The sequence below is a fragment of the Netta rufina genome, assembly GCF_964035555.1.
Source record: "Netta rufina genome assembly, chromosome: 1".
Lineage (NCBI taxonomy): Eukaryota > Metazoa > Chordata > Aves > Anseriformes > Anatidae > Netta > Netta rufina.
Window position 1 is genome coordinate 31801855 of NC_140123.1, and position 15995 is coordinate 31817849.

Here is a 15995-nt window from a genome sequence, read left to right on the forward strand (position 1 = left end):
GGGATAAATAAATACATTTCAGTCACTCAAAAAAAAAAAATCACAGTAGGAAAATAGCCAGTAAACAATAGATTCAGAGGGGTTTAATCTTGGCCCCAGTGAGATCAATAGGAGTTTTGCCAAGGATTTCAACAAAGCCAAAATTTCACCCAGAATATTGTACAGTTCTTTAGCTGACAACAATCATAAACATCCTGCCACTCCATTGTATAAGTTAAATATTAATAAGCATCTGTAAACATCCTGCAATTTATCTGATATAAAAATATTATAATAAAAACAATGCAGCATCTCAAGCATTGTATATATTTAAGTTTTTGGCTCTACACACAAGTTGGCGTCATTATATTGGGTAAAACCAGGGCATATATATACATATATATGTACAAGTGTGTGTGCACACACACTAACTAGATACTGCATATATACACACATGCACACGCAAATACTGGCAAGAGAACAACATTCATAGGTATGGCATTCAAAAGTCTACCAATGATCAGTCTGACGATGACTTCCACGTGAAGAACAATTCCTACCTACCCAAATCTCTTCTAGGCTTACACGTAAATGCTAAACTAAAATACAAGAGCAATCTCAAGGGGGGACTAAAGTGCTGTTTGAAGCCAAGCACATGTGTAAGTGCCAACAGTCTGTGGCCTTAATCTGCATATTTGCAAAGACAATGAGTTTCCCTGTGGGGTAAGCAGGACCAAGGGGAAATGAACAGCAGAAGCTACTGAGCATGCAGGTTGAACAAGATGATCTCCACCGGTCCTTTACAACCTAAACTATCCTTTGATTCTGAGATTCTTATTTTTTTTCCACCTTACTAGAACAGTACAAACCATGTTAGGTATTTTCATCTAATTGAGAAAGCAGAAAAAAAGGTGGAAATGTAGAAACTGTATTTCAGCTTTTTGCTTCAAAATACATTCAGACCCAAACATATGAGCTGTGCAGAAAACTGTAGTATCACATCTCTGAATGAGATGCATCCAGCAACATTTACACGTGTGCTTTATGCATTTACTCATGCAAGTAAGTGGATGTTATTGCAGAACTGACTAAATGCTGGACTTGGCTGGAATACTACTCTAAGAGACAAGCTTGGCCAATAAGAGAAACCACTCATGTTGTGCTAGGACCTCTCTCAGCACCTCTGAAATACCCTTAGAAGAAATTAGCTTTTTGAAAATGCCAAAACATCCAGAGCAATTCCATAGCATTCAGATTTAAAGATAACCTGCTCTGGACATCCTATGGAAACTTTCTACCCGTCCCAAGCGAAGAATACCAATGAATGTATTCTGAAAAAAATAACTATCAGTGGAGAGAGATAAGGCAAGTGCTTACTTAGATTCTGGATCTTACTGGTATTTAAGACACTATTTGTTTATTAAGATAGTTGATATGTATGTGAGTTATGGTACAACCTAAAGCATATTGAAATACCTATTTCAATAGAGAGAGATGGCATCTCAAGAGGACAGTGCCACTGGAAACCTTCTGGGTGAGTGTCTCCACACCTATGTACTCATCATAAACATTCACAAATCATACAAGAAGAAGCTCTGATATCTTAAAAATCTCACTAAGACCCCCCTGTGTCGTTTCTTGTCAGCACATGTATTCTCCCTCACAGAAGAAACAAAACCAAGCAGCTTCTAAGGGTTTTCCTCAACCTCTATATTCAGATAATAATTGACCACAGCTGCAATGAGAAGCAGTCCCATGCCAAGCTTACTGCAACTAATGCAGGGAAGGAGAAAAATAGTATCATCTATAACCCTTTCCCTGTTACAGTCATTGACAGGTTATTAATAACTAAAAAGTTACCAATCCTATTTTTCTAGTTGATTAAAAGTAGGACTTACAATGGTAATTCCCTTCAGATGTTCATAGTAGGGATTTGGGGCACTGTGCAGGTCTTTGTTAATAAATAAATAAATAAAATGGCTTTAAGCTTTGTACCATATTTTACTTTCAGTTTCTTTTCAATCCCGTCACTAATCTTTCAATCATACTACAATATTTTTCCGAAGTATTTGTTCTGTAGAATAGTCACTTGCATACCTGTCCTACTAATAGCTATCATAATTTCTAGTAGGTTCAAAAACCTGACACAGTCGATGAAGTTACCCAAGCACTTCTCTTTCAAAGGGCATTCAAGTAGATAATGCTAATTGTTAGCGAGATGGCAAACTAAATCACGCTTTCGGCAGGGATTGCAGGAGTACAACCTGGAGGATTTTAGCTCACCATGGCTATAGGAGAATAACAGGCCTGAAGCCTTGGTTAGTCTAGGAGACCTCCTGGAGCATCCTACAGATCTTTCCTAGCCTGCCTGTCCAGCTATTCTGAATGGAAACTGGGGGAGACGTGTGTGGGTCTCATCTTGCCAAGCAGCTGGGAAGTTATCCAGGCACAGGAGCTGGGAAGTAGTGTGGGAACATGAGTACAGACACGACCTGTGTTAAATACAAATTACACACCAGCTTCTTCTGCCCTTGCTAATATAAGCAAAAGGTTACATGAATATGAACTCAAAATCCCATCCAAATGCTTACATAAAAAGTGTGTGTCAACTGGGAAACAAGGTCTTCAACCATTTGAAAGAGATTTTTATCATTTTACCATGTAAATGTATGCATTTTCTCTTGGCTGCTCTGAAGGTGGTAGCTCTTTAAGCACTGAAGCTAAATTCATTACAGTTTGTCCAGAAATACTTTCAGGTCTGTAATTGCCAGCATTTTGCTAGTTTGCTGAAGTGTTAACAGTGCTAATATATATACATACATACATACGTTACATATATATATATATATACACACACACGCACTTTTACAGATAATGAAAGGATCGTGTTTTGAGTTTAGTTCTGCATAATTTATAATAATAATAAAAAAACACCTTTCAAAAGCATTTTTTTTGGTTATAAAATTGTGGGCAATCAATGTAAGCCTACAAAAGTTACTGCGAATGGTGGTATTAGCTCCAACTGGCAGCAGGAATACTCCTGGAACAATCCAGATGGTTTCCAAATGGAACACAATTTCTGAGAAACAGGCTGGGCTTCTGTATGGCAGAAATGAGCATTTCAAGTACATAAGCTAACCATTAACAGAGCTATTAAACCTAATGCAACAGTAGTAGAAAAGAACTAGAAAATTTTTTTTCTTTTTATAGAAAAGATCAAGTTCCACACTATGCTCTATATATAAATACACGAATTTATACAACCAGTAAAGATCATCTACTGATAATTACCATATGATGCTTTATCAATCCTACTGACGCTATCATTCAGCTCTGAAGAGGCAGGAGACAGGTTTAAACTCCTGTCCAAACTCTTCAGCTTCCTTGAGTCATCAGAAACTCCTCCTTTTACCTAAGACAGCAATACAGTCATGTACAGTTCCTGCAAACATCAAATCTTTGCAGTTAGCATAAGCAGCATCAAACCTTGATGATATGAAATTCATACCACAAAACATACAATCTATGAAAACAATCAAAAAATGGGGGAGCCCACGGTATAAATGCAACAGTCAGAACATTGTAGTGAAGAGGTACATTGGGGTGAAAAACTAAAAGCAAAATTCATACAATTTTCTGGGGCTCTCACTGACACAAGTGACAAGATGATTTCCTGGTTGTACACTAAATATATTGCTCCAGCTCAGTTATCCTCAACAACATACATTGCTTGCAACTTTAACTTTCACAAATACACTTTACACTGCTAATTATTAGTTACCAGAACTCTCAAACTTGTATTCTAGAACTTAATACTCAGGGGCACAGATAGAGCAATGGAGAAAAAGTGTCAAATATTAGTAATGCAATAATTAATAGCAAGCATCAAGCGAAACTGAATCATTGTGGGTTTTGTTGTTGTTGTTCTTATATGTCCTTTGTGAAATTATCTATGTATAACATGTAGTTTGAAATTTATTTTAAAAGTAACACTGCTGCACTTCCTCTCCTAGTTGGTTTAAATATTACTTTTCCATTACATATGAAGGTTTCCTGCCTAGATGCAATGAAAAACACTAATTATTTTAGCCTTGCAACAAGATCTGTGCATTATCAGGGCATAATGAATTTTCATTAAGTGAACAAACATCACTGAGTTCAATTAAAAAGTAAAAATTGTCAGGTTTTGTATTTCTCTGCAAAAACAAACAAAAACCAACAACAACAACAAAAAAGGGAATATACAAAATGGGCCATTATAAAAAAAATAAATCAATTCCTCTTACTTAAATTACAATTATAAACATTACAGTCTGAATTTCTTTGGGTGGGGATGGAGAAAGAAAGGTGTTTTCTATTTATTATTTATAGGACCAAGGATATTTACTCCAGTCCCAAAGAAAGAAATACTGGATTAAAATTGTCTGGGAAGGTTTTTGATCACATGCTTTACCTTTTACTGTTCTTCCAGAGGTTTAAAATATTTTTCTTTGAAAGAAAGATGTATTTAGGAGAAAAAATAATGGTTAGGGAGAAATACACAAAAAAGGTATCATAAAAAAAAATTGTAGTTGCCATCATAGTAAAAAAAAATATTTTTGAACAAGTTTTTTCTTTAAGGTCCTGTAAGAAAATAAATAAAACCATGAGCTTCACTCAGTTTCTAAAAAGAAGGCGTTACGTATTACAAAGGCAATACACGCATCACCCAAATCAGAGGCTGCTACAACAATTGAACACAAGCTGGAAAAAAATCTACTTGAAAATCACAAAACATAAACACGTGCTAAGCAATTTACTGTCATTTAAAAACCTTCTCTTCCACTTTCTGAAGCATAGCACATTAATCTACATGAATATCATCCACTTCAAAAAATGTTGATTGCTTGGCTTTGCCGTCACAGATTTCAAGGTATGCTGACTGACCACAGAAGTATATCAGACTATTGGGAAAAGAAAAATTAATCCAGTAAACACTATACAGTGTTGTTTTTTTTGTCTTCATGAATCTAGCATGTTGAAGCAGGCTCCACAAAAGCTACTGGGATTAACTAGTTTTCTGGAAAATTAACTACTTCTAGGGAATTGGCATATCTTATTTGTATTGAAATATTAGGAAGTATGCTTTAAAGCACTTCAAATGTCGGGATTAAGTTATAAAGAATTCTGTTTGCTAACATACATCTTATGTATATCCTCAGTTCTAGGAGCTGAGATTTTGACAGTACTAAGGAAAAAAACAATACTTGGAAATCTGCAATAATCATGAGATAGTTAACACTGTTTTCAAAAATCTTTCCTTAGAAAAGCCACGTCAGAGAAGACAGTTATAACCCATGACCTTCGTAGCAAAATCCCATAAAATATTTTGAGCCTCCTTATCAAATGCATTTGGAATTGATATTCAAAGCTATTCTAAGGCATAGAGCTGCATAAAACGTGCTCTCCAGGGCATACAGATCATGCTATTAAATATAGCATAACCGATGCTTAAAATACTTCTATTTGCACATTTAAAAAAAAAACCCTCTGCTTTAGGACAATCAAAGTTGAATTCTTTGGTGGTCACTTAAAAAAATGGAACTTTGTAAAGACAAGTTGTCCTATACTGAGGTAATCTAAGAGCATCATAAGAAAATCACATTACAAAACAACACTTGGTCATTCTCCCTGCCCAAAAGCACCTCTGCTTTTTTAATATACTCATTTAGGCCTCTATAGCCATCATCATGTTGTCTTAACTTAAGATATCCTGCTCTATAGCCCATCTTACCACATTGCATATAGCAAGACTGAAAGTTGCGGAGAGAGTGAATCCTACAATCAGGAAAGCAAAGGAAGTTCGTTCATGAATTACGTCCTTGACTTCACCAGGAATACTAACTCCATAGTCTACCATAACATTGACATATTAGAATGCTGCTGCACATTAAAATATAGCACAGCTTACAGGGAAAAAAAAAAAGAGAGAGAGAAAAAGAAATACAACTTGTGAAGACTTGACAGATGCCATCTGAACATCATTAAAGGGGTCAACGTCAAGTACATTAAAAATATATAACTTTCCATTGTTTGCATAACTTTCCATTGTTTACATATGCTTTTAATACAACAGCATGAAAATAATGTCACTTGGCAAGCAGCTTTTGTGTTGTTTTTTACTGAAAACCTAATGGAACATAGCCCTTTACTTTTGTTTGTTGACCAGAACAATCGATTATGTCCACAAAGCTCCCAGAGTGGTGCTGGTTTACCTACAGCAGGAGCACATAGTACTGTAACTGGATATAAACAAAGCCTGTTTTACTGCTTTTTAACATTTCTTGTGATAAAACAATGAAGGGAACACATCTGATTTTCCAAGGGATGATTCCCACCATCCTCATGAGAAAAGGATGACAAAACCAGGATGCGGTACTTGACGTTGTCCCCTTTAAATGGGGAAAAGCTTTTGACCAAACAAATGAAACCTTACTCTATTGTCTACTAGGAAAATAGAAATACATATTAGCATACTCCTTAACCTGTAAGAATTGACAAAGATACTTGATAAAGCCTAAGTCAAAGTGTTCTTCTGGTGGGAATGCCACATTGATCAGAACAGCAAGGAGACAGGTTCTGGGCAAGTTCTCTGGCATGTGATGCATTTTCATCTCATCTCAAACATTTAAGTAGTTTTTTTGTGTCTTAACCCCTAGATATATTTCATATTTATATAAAATATAAAGCACATTATTTTTCTACTGGATTAATACTTTGTGAGAAATTAACCAGGAAATTCAATTATGAAGCTATGTTTTGTTTAAGTAAACTGTAAATAACCTTATAAACTCTAGTCTAATGCAATTGCTAAACAAAGATGGTTTTCATTTTTTAACCTGTTTACACTCATAGATTATTGGCTTGCATGTGATTCATCTTTGCATGCATAGCGTAAAACTTTAGAGTTTTTTTAATATTTTTTTTATGATCTACTGATGTAGGAGTGCTGACAAGAAACAAATTGATGTCTTTGTAAAGAAATGCATACATAGAAATTTTTAAATTAATAGTAAATTAGTAATGAGTAAAAGCTTTTACCCCACAAAAATCAAATCAGATGCTACATTTTAACACTTTTCTTACTTATGATAAATACTTTAAATTTTCCCATAAAAATTTTCATTAATCTTTCAACCTGCTTTTAGAACAATAGAATAAATAAAACCATTAGTTCCTACAAGTTCAAATAAGCTACAGATGTTTAAGATAACTGAATAACTACATTAAAATGCACCATGAGAAAATTCTTTATAATTTTCCATGCAGGAAGCCAATTGATATTTTTGTGAGGTACCGGTCTTTCAAAAATACTCATAAATTAGTTACCTGATACACCTTCTGTACATGGTATATTTAAAAATCTAACTGTACAGTGTTTCAATCATATATAATGCATATAATTTGCTGAATATGGCACAAATGCTAAGTTTCCACACCCACACATCCTTTGCCATAGAACACATTTAGGAATAACACAACACTGAAGAATAGAAAAGTGCCTGAAACCAAAAAAAGGACACTCAAGTAGTAATAAATTAAATCTCATTCAAACCGATATAAAAGTTGTTCAAGTGTTTAAAGTATCAGAAGTGTCATGCAACGGAACGACAGACAATTCAGGCAGGCACACCATGCATTATAGTTTGCATTCATGGTATAACAAGGTATCTTTCCCCGTCCTGCGTGGCCCGTGAGTGTGAGGTACCTGAGGCACTGCTAGACTCGCGTGTTGAACCTCGAAAGCGGCCACCTCTCAGTCTCCTGCACGGGAGGTTTTACGGAAGCCATGCCTGGAAAGGACTACCAGACAACCTCATGCTGTCCGGTGGCATCTTGCTGCGTCGGAAAGAGAGGCATACTGAGCTGCATGTAAGCAAAGCGATCATTTCTCGATTATATTTCCAGTCAGTGCAGTTCACCGTCAACCAGCTGATTTACCAAAATGTGCTTATCTGAACTGGCCAAATTTGAACACGAAGAAAATGCCTTCATGGAACGTGTAACCTTTTCCTTTTTTTCCTTTTTTTTTTTTTTTTTTTTTTTTTGGCACAAATCCTTTTATGCTCTTGCAACAAGCTCTTCACCATACAAGCATTCAGAGACACTAGCCTGTACAAATACACCAGTGCTTATTCTTCCATACAGTATACAAAGACAGCTAAGTGCCTGCAACAGCTCTGCTTCTCCAGCAACTTTCCCTCTCTCTCTCAGGAGAGTACCAGCATAATTACACGTCAGACAAAGGGGTGTTCTTGCTGAGCTCTTTAATTCCCTGGAGAATTCGCTTCATATGACCCACTTTCGTTATCCCCAGGTCCTACAGAAATTAATAAGAAAAAAAAAAAAGAAAGAGAAAGAGAGAAAAAAAGAAAAAGAAGAAAGTTTATTTACAAAAATGAAAAAAAGTCAACAATTACAATCTAGCCATGCAACAGATGTCTAGAAATGTGCTAACTGCAATCAACATTAACTGGAAAAGATTCTATGGCACTAGCAAGTGTTGCTTAACAAAAACAATCCAACAAAAACAACTGCTTAGAGCATACAATGAATCTCTGTCTGGCAGATGGAAAAATACTTACCTGCAACAATCATAACCCAAAGCACTGCAATATCTTTCAAAAACATCTTTTGCTTGACTTCTAAGTACATAACCTTTCACAGTTTCTGAAGAAAAAGAACAATCTCCCCCTCCTCTCTAATACAGCAATCAAATGCTCAGTAGGATGTGATGGATTAGAGCTGTCCAGCAATGTCACTTGATCTGTGGCCCTATGATGCCTGTCTTAATCAACAAGCAACACATCCCCAGTTTCTCCACGGAAAGTGGAAATGACATCTACAGGCATGTAGGACAACTTCCCTTTAGAGAGCAATAGAAAATGTAAGTGTTTGGTTTTCATTCTAAAAAGGTTGTCTCCTGATGTGGATATCCACGATAACTAGAGAGCTGGGATAAATATTCTCAGAGAGATGTCAGTCACATCCCAAAGGAAAATATAAAAAGCAGAAATACAAATCTCTTTGTAGCCACCACTGAAGCAATCATATCAGTTGAAATATTTCTAATATTGTTTTTTTTTGAACCCATCTCTGTATGAGTGACAACAGACAATAAATTTTTGCAGCAAAACTCTTCCAGCATTAATAACAGCTTTAACAACACCCTTTTTCAATTTTTACTGGTCCAATGGTCAGAGGAACAGAATGGGATGCCCAGCTGTGCTAATGATCCCCAAATGCACTAATGAATTTTCATCTCAGTTTGGTGGAAATCTTCTGTTATCTGTAAAATACAGCTTTGAAAAAACTCTAAAATCCTTGTGTTGTTCATGCTGAGCAAGTGGCATACTCAAATAGTAGTCCTTTGTAAAATAAACATTATATAAATACATTGTGATTAAATAAAAGTCTTAGCAAAATTCACTATCTATTCCTTTGGAATAAAAATCCTTTCATTTTAGTAGGAAAATGTTCCATTATGAAGACATAGAAAAGAGTGGAATTAAGCAGCTTGAAATAATTATTTTTATACAGATTGAAAAATGAAACCATATATATCATTCTGTGCACACTTTACACAAAGGCTACATCTACCTTTCTACAGCCACAGAAACCTAAAAAAATCTGCACTGCATATTATTTGAAAGTGTTAATATGAAATTCATTTAGCATTTCTCCAAAACAAGAAGGTTGGTAAGATGGGCATGAATTATTTTAGAGTAAATTCATGGATTGAACAGATGGATTAATTTTCAGAGTCAAGATTGAATTCTTGTTATGCCAGAAAGTATTAAAAAAAAAAAGGGGGAGGGGGCTGTTTTTTAGTAGAAAACCGACAATACTTCACTATCCATTACAGAACTTTGGAATGTACATGTCAGCTTTTAAGAGTTCACAATGTACTCAAGAAAGTCCCCAAACCAAGTGCTATTCATAAACCTATCAGAAGAAAAAAAAAAAAAAAAAAGATTTTTCCACATCACATCCATTTATATCTTGTTTCCACTAATGAGTGGTCACCTAAGCTAAAATTAAATTAAATTAAATTAAAAGTAATACCAATTTTTAAGTTAAGATGTGGGCAAACTGGTTAAAATTATCCAACAATGATATTAACCATTTTCATTATAGATTTGGAGTAGAAAAATCTTTTCTTACTTATGTCAAACTTAATTTTCCAATTAAACAAAATTATTCATGACTATTGAAACTACTGAAATATCCCAGTTGCTCTGTGGCAGAAATTCTATCTAAAGAAAAACCTGTATGATACTTTCCAAACCATGAGAAACCACATGTGTTAAAGGTTAAGAACTTCCAGATTTTTCAGAAAACAAACAACAAAGAAAGAATATTATTCAAGTCCCAAAAACCTTAGCCATTTTTCCCAGCAACTTTTATAACTTATCATCAACGCTCTGACATTACAGAGACAAGAAATGTTAGTATCAATTCCATCCTGAATGACATTGCTATAACGTAGCTGAGACCAACAAGTCTTAAGAGACTTATTGCAATTCTGGGGACCCTTTTGTTAAATCCTGCTACACAATAAATAAATAAATAAATAAATAAATAAAAATCGATGCTTGTGTAACAGCCTGGATTGAAGGAAATCAATGTTATACATTCCTGGCAGTAGATATTATCTAGTATTCCCAGTTTACTACTGATGCAGGAACGTTTGCAGAAGTTCTCTCATCTCAGACTGATGATGGGTCTGCCTCAGCAGCCATCATTCTCAAAATTATCTCCAAAATCTCAGCTTTGAAGTCAAGACTCTAGCCAGAGTTTGAGGAAGAAAACAGACTTTTTTCCCCAGCTATGGCCTTAAAACTACAGGGTCACCTCTCCTTACGCTCTCCCTACAAACTTTACCATTTTTATGCCTCTGGCAGATATGACTCAAAAAAAAAAAAAAATAAATAAAATAAAATAAAATAAAATAAAATAGGACAAGAAGAAGCTGATGAAAATTCTTGCAACAACTTTCAGGAATTCTTCATCTGCATTACCCAACTGTAATTAGCCCCATCTGCTTAGCCAACAATACATTCATTCCAAGTTTGCCCACAGATTTTGCTAAAATGTATGAAGAGCGTAAAACAACCAAGCAATTTATAAAAAAAATCCTGTATCTTCCAGATCAGAAACCTACCTTACTTGTGTTCCCAGTGTCAAAAGAAATCATGCATGTCTGAAGTCTAGCAAATCTTACAAACCAATTTCCATACAAGAACTTTTCCAAAATGCACTACTACCAAAGACAGAGATGAAATGCCAGTCCTCAGCAGAGACTTCAGCTTAACACTCACTCCTCCTTAAGCTGGCAAGAGATGTGGAAAACCTTCAAGGAAACCAAGGTTGCTCTGGAGCTCTAAGGAGATGTCACCCTAATCCTACCAAATGTGTTGCAGTTCTAATTATTGCCATGTTACATGCATACAGAATCACAGAATCGTCTAGGTTGGAAGAGACCTCCAAGATCATCTAGTCCAACCTCTGACCTAACACTAACAAGTCCTTCACTAAACCATATCACTAAGCTTTACATCTAAATGTCTTCTAAAGACCTCCAGGGATCTTGACTCACCATATGTGAACCTAATGAGGCTCTACAAGGGCAAGTGCCAGGTGCTGCATCTGGGTCAGGGCAATCCCAGCCATGAGCACAGACTGGGAGAAGAGCTCACTGAGAACAGCCCTGAGGAGAAGGACTTGGATGCTATGGTGGCCAAAAAGCTGGACAGCAGCCAGCAGTGTGTGCCTGCAGCCCAGCAGGCCAACTGCGTCCTGGGCTGCACCCCCAGAGGGGTGGGCAGCAGGGCAGGGAGGGGATTGTGCCCCTCTGCTCTGCCCTCCTGAGGCCCCACCTGGAGTGCTGCATGAGTTTCATCAAAACCTTCTCCTTACTGCTTTTTATCTCTACTTTTGACCATAAAAAAGCGGGCCCAGAGGATTCGATTAAAATCAGAAAATCACAGGACTGAAAATGGGCAACTATTTTTCCTGTTGTACACCTGAGAGGTCATAGAGGTAACTATAGCACATGGATTAAGAGACTGTGAATCAATGACTATGCCATTTAGTTTGGCAGGAAGCACAAGTCTTGCACTAGAGGAGAAGCAGTAGACAGACTATCGCTCACAGAAGCACTGAAGACTCATCTGCACATCTCAATAGCCAGAGTACAAATCAGCAGGGCAGCTTGTGATATGTTCCTAATTTTCTAGGTATCACATTATACATCTTGACACCAGCTCAGGTCACTGGGCAGAAAACTGCAGGGTCCCTGAGACATCCTTAATTAGCTACCTGCAGAGATCAGGCCCCAGATGTAATGAGCAAGATGAGTGCTCAACTCTGCTATTTAAATTTAATGTTGCTCCACAGAGTGCAAGCCATGCTTGGCCAAAAGCTTGGCCTACCTTACAAAAAGTACTACTTTGGAAGTTTCCAGCTCTGATAACAAGCAGAAGGGACAATTTTAGTGCAAGACTTCCACTTGCCCAGATATGCACAGCAACTTAAATCCTGCTTAAATTATTCAAGACAGTAGAAGTCTTTCTCTGTGTAGACTCTAAGACAAATTTCAGGGTGTTAGCCTTTGTGATGGGGTTTCACTTCCGCTGAATCCTCATCTGTCTTAGTAACAGAGAGAACAGGTTGATGATTACTCTGCTGCTGTTATTTACTTGGTTGAAGTGCCAGTCTTCTGGGTATGTAGTCAGATTGGTACCTATTAGGGGCCTGAAACCATGCCTAGTTTGACAATGGTCTTACCCAACATTTCTGGCAGTTGATGATCTTTGTAGGTCCCTTTCAGCTGAACCATTCTACTTATCCCAACAAATTTGGTATCTCATTTTTATGAAGATTCCTTAACATTTTAGTAAAACTTTGCATTGTATTTTGCAGAATCTCCCAGTCAAGCTTTACATTTGTTCAGTGACCATTGAGAACAAGAACTTGTAATATCCATCACTGGAACATTGTGGTGGGTTGCTTGGACAGTTTTGTTCATGGAGGGACTGTACTATCCTGAAAGAAAGGAAATTAACTTCCATGGAGAGAAGCTTAGGTGATCTAATATCAAAAGGGTAAAATAACAGGCAACAGCTAAAGACATCCTATCAGATGCAACTATCTTGAGCAGCTACAGTCTACTGCAAAAGTCACACAACATAAGCACTACATTATAGTGTCAGGATTTCAAACTACATAAGAAACTTTATGAAAAATGGCACATGTATATGAAAGTATTGCCCATATCAGGAGACTACTGCACTGTGACTACAGCAATGACTTGCACTCTAAACATAAATGTTTGCAATTTATATAATATCCTATTTCCTCTCTTATGTGCTAAAAGCAGTTGCAAAACACATTATCAAGAACTCATTACTACTGAGTTCCTGGAAAAACTAATGTAATGAATCCCCAAAGATGTAGCCTCTATTACATATAATGGATGCACTTAAGTCATTCTTGAAAAAGACCAGCAAGCTCAAGTAACAGCCTCAGACTGCTACGTAACATTTCTCCCTGCAAAACTTACCAATCTGAACTCAGAGGAAGGAAGTTTTAGGATATTTGAGACGGTCAGAAAGACAAAATAAAATGTTCTTTTTTAAGTCTATATAGTTAAAATCAGGCAGAGATCAGCTGAGGATGAGAAAAGCTACTGCGAAAGTCTACTTTGACATAAAAACACCAATACCATTCAAGTCCAACACCACAGTTTATTAAGCTGCTCATCTCTCTCACATCAACTTTATCCAGTATACATACAACAGATCACTGGAAGCAGGTGAGCTGCTTGCAGCTGCTGACCTTCGTGGGAGATATATTCAAGATTATTATCACCAGCTTAATAAACTGATCCACACTGATCCTGTTTAATGGAAACAGTGATCTCTTGAAGATAACATTATATTACGCTGATGTCAGTAAGATATCAAACATGCTTTTCCTATGCCTTCTGACATAAACTATAATGCTATCATTCTACATAAGGTGCAAAAAAGGAAATTTCTGATAACACAGATATTCTTGGTAGCGAGTACAATTCAGCACTTAAGAAATTCAGGCCAAAGGACAGCGCATATTAGTTTATTGCATATTTGCACAGTGTAAGCCAAGCTACAAGCACATAACAAGTGCAGGGAAAGAAGAAAAGTTGGTTGTTGTTTTGTCAAAGAAAATGGTCAATAGCAGAAAAGTAGCACAAAGGAAATACCTTAAGATCTCGCCTTTCCAGATGTAAAAGCTCAGAGCCTCGGATGTCATGGCTGATGAAGATTTCTTTGTACTCTCCCAAACTGAGCAGATCCAGCCAAGCAGCAACTTCATCTGTGCCCCATTTTTGAACTACCAAAGTTAAGAGCAAAACCCCCTTAATTTCTACATGCTCAAATGCATTACAAGCAAAGGTTAGGCCAAAGAGAGTGGAAAACAGAGTAGAATTGCCGTGCTAGCAAAGGGAAAGGTTAGAGGTGTCATTTCCAGAAAAAACGACAATTTCCTTTATACATGCAGGTTACAGGTTAGCAGTTAACATGAGAAAGTATCTAAACAAAGTTGGGGTTCTTTGCTTTGCAGCCATGCTTTCAGCTTTACTACAGTTTCTTCAGTAAAGCCTTTAAAACCTCATGTCCCAACAAATTCGCATTAAACAATCTTAGGATCAGTGACGCAAAGTCTAATGTTCTGCTTTATACCATTAATTTATTAGTAGTCATCCAGGAAGAGGAGAAGCCTTCAAAACTAATCAACATGTAAAATTAATATATAAACCATACCTCAGATATAGCAATGGCAGCAAGCAAGTCCAGTTTTAATCAACAATTTCTAGTATTAATTAATGCTACAAGTATTCTTTAAACTATTGTGTTACATGGGTCATTAATAAGCTCTCTGTAAAACATTGTTCTCTAAGGTTAGTTGCCCACATTAGTCCTAATAAAAGCACATTTATTGAAAAAAAAAAAAAGCTATGCTACTTATTGCTATAATTTTGCAACTTTGTTCAATGCTGCTTTAGTTTTAAAGTGAAGTCAATCTGAAGTCTAATCTGAAACTAAAGTCTAGTCAACAATGGCAAAATTTTGCAGATTAAAAACATTAAAAACACAAAGATGTAGGAACAGTTTTAGGGCCATCTGATCACTGATTAACTCCTGGACATAATATTAAGGAAGTAACTTCATGGATAATGGTGGGAAGAGAGGAGAGTGGAGTTTGTTCAAATTCTACTAATTAAAAGATCAATATTGACTATCATGGCTTTTTGTTTGACTTGCCTAAATCGCTGAACTTGAAAACCACCTGAAATTTAAGACTAACTGGTTAATTAAACCAGTGTGATAAAGGTATTGCACAGCTCCTGAAACTAACCTGAAAAACCTGAATTGGAGCTTCACAGGGAAATTGTGGGTCTACATATGGCTTATATTGCTATGAGTTAATCAACTGCAACCACCAGCAATGACATGGGTCCTGTTTCGTGATAAAACAGTAGCTATCTAAATATTTTTGCAGTAGTTCTTTGGTTCACCTGGAAGTCATGGGGTCCTACTGAATACTTTCTAAATGCATTGAAGGAATGTTCATCCTACTAAAGACGCCAGTTAGTTCAGTTGCCTCTCAATTTATCAGGGTCAGGACTTTACGCTTAGGTAGAGCACATAATTTCAACTCTCACTAAAAATATGAAACAAACAAACAAAAGAACCAACCAACCCACAAACAAACACAAAATCACATTTTCCCCAAATGTTATTATTTTTCTTGTAATTTCAAAACACATACCAGGCTGAGGGCTGGTCTTATGCTTCTGAATTTTTTCTTTTTTAAACTTTGGCACTATGCGAAACACTGTACTTCTGTTGTTTCTTTTAGCATAATCCAAAGGAGGATCCTGGATGAAAGAAAAACATAGTTACCTTTAATTAACAGAAAACAACACTTAA

At 36.4% G+C, this 15995-nt stretch overlaps 1 protein-coding gene across 2 annotated transcripts in view; it reads right to left on the bottom strand.

Moving 5' to 3' along the window:
- Positions 1-7551: 7551 nt before the first annotated feature.
- DGKH (diacylglycerol kinase eta) overlaps positions 7552-15995 on the bottom strand; it is a 163918-nt gene continuing 155474 nt past the window's right edge. Inside the window, exons 29-31 of one of the 2 annotated variants that reach the window (XM_084292183.1) lie at positions 15835-15943; positions 14264-14394; positions 7552-8338 (exon numbers count right to left, since the gene is read on the bottom strand). In XM_084292183.1, the coding sequence (XP_084148309.1) occupies positions 8249-8338; positions 14264-14394; positions 15835-15943 (330 nt within the window). In that variant the 3' untranslated portion in view covers positions 7552-8248. The remainder of the gene's footprint in view (positions 8339-14263; positions 14395-15834; positions 15944-15995) is intronic. The other variant, XM_084292184.1, reaches the window with a different exon arrangement.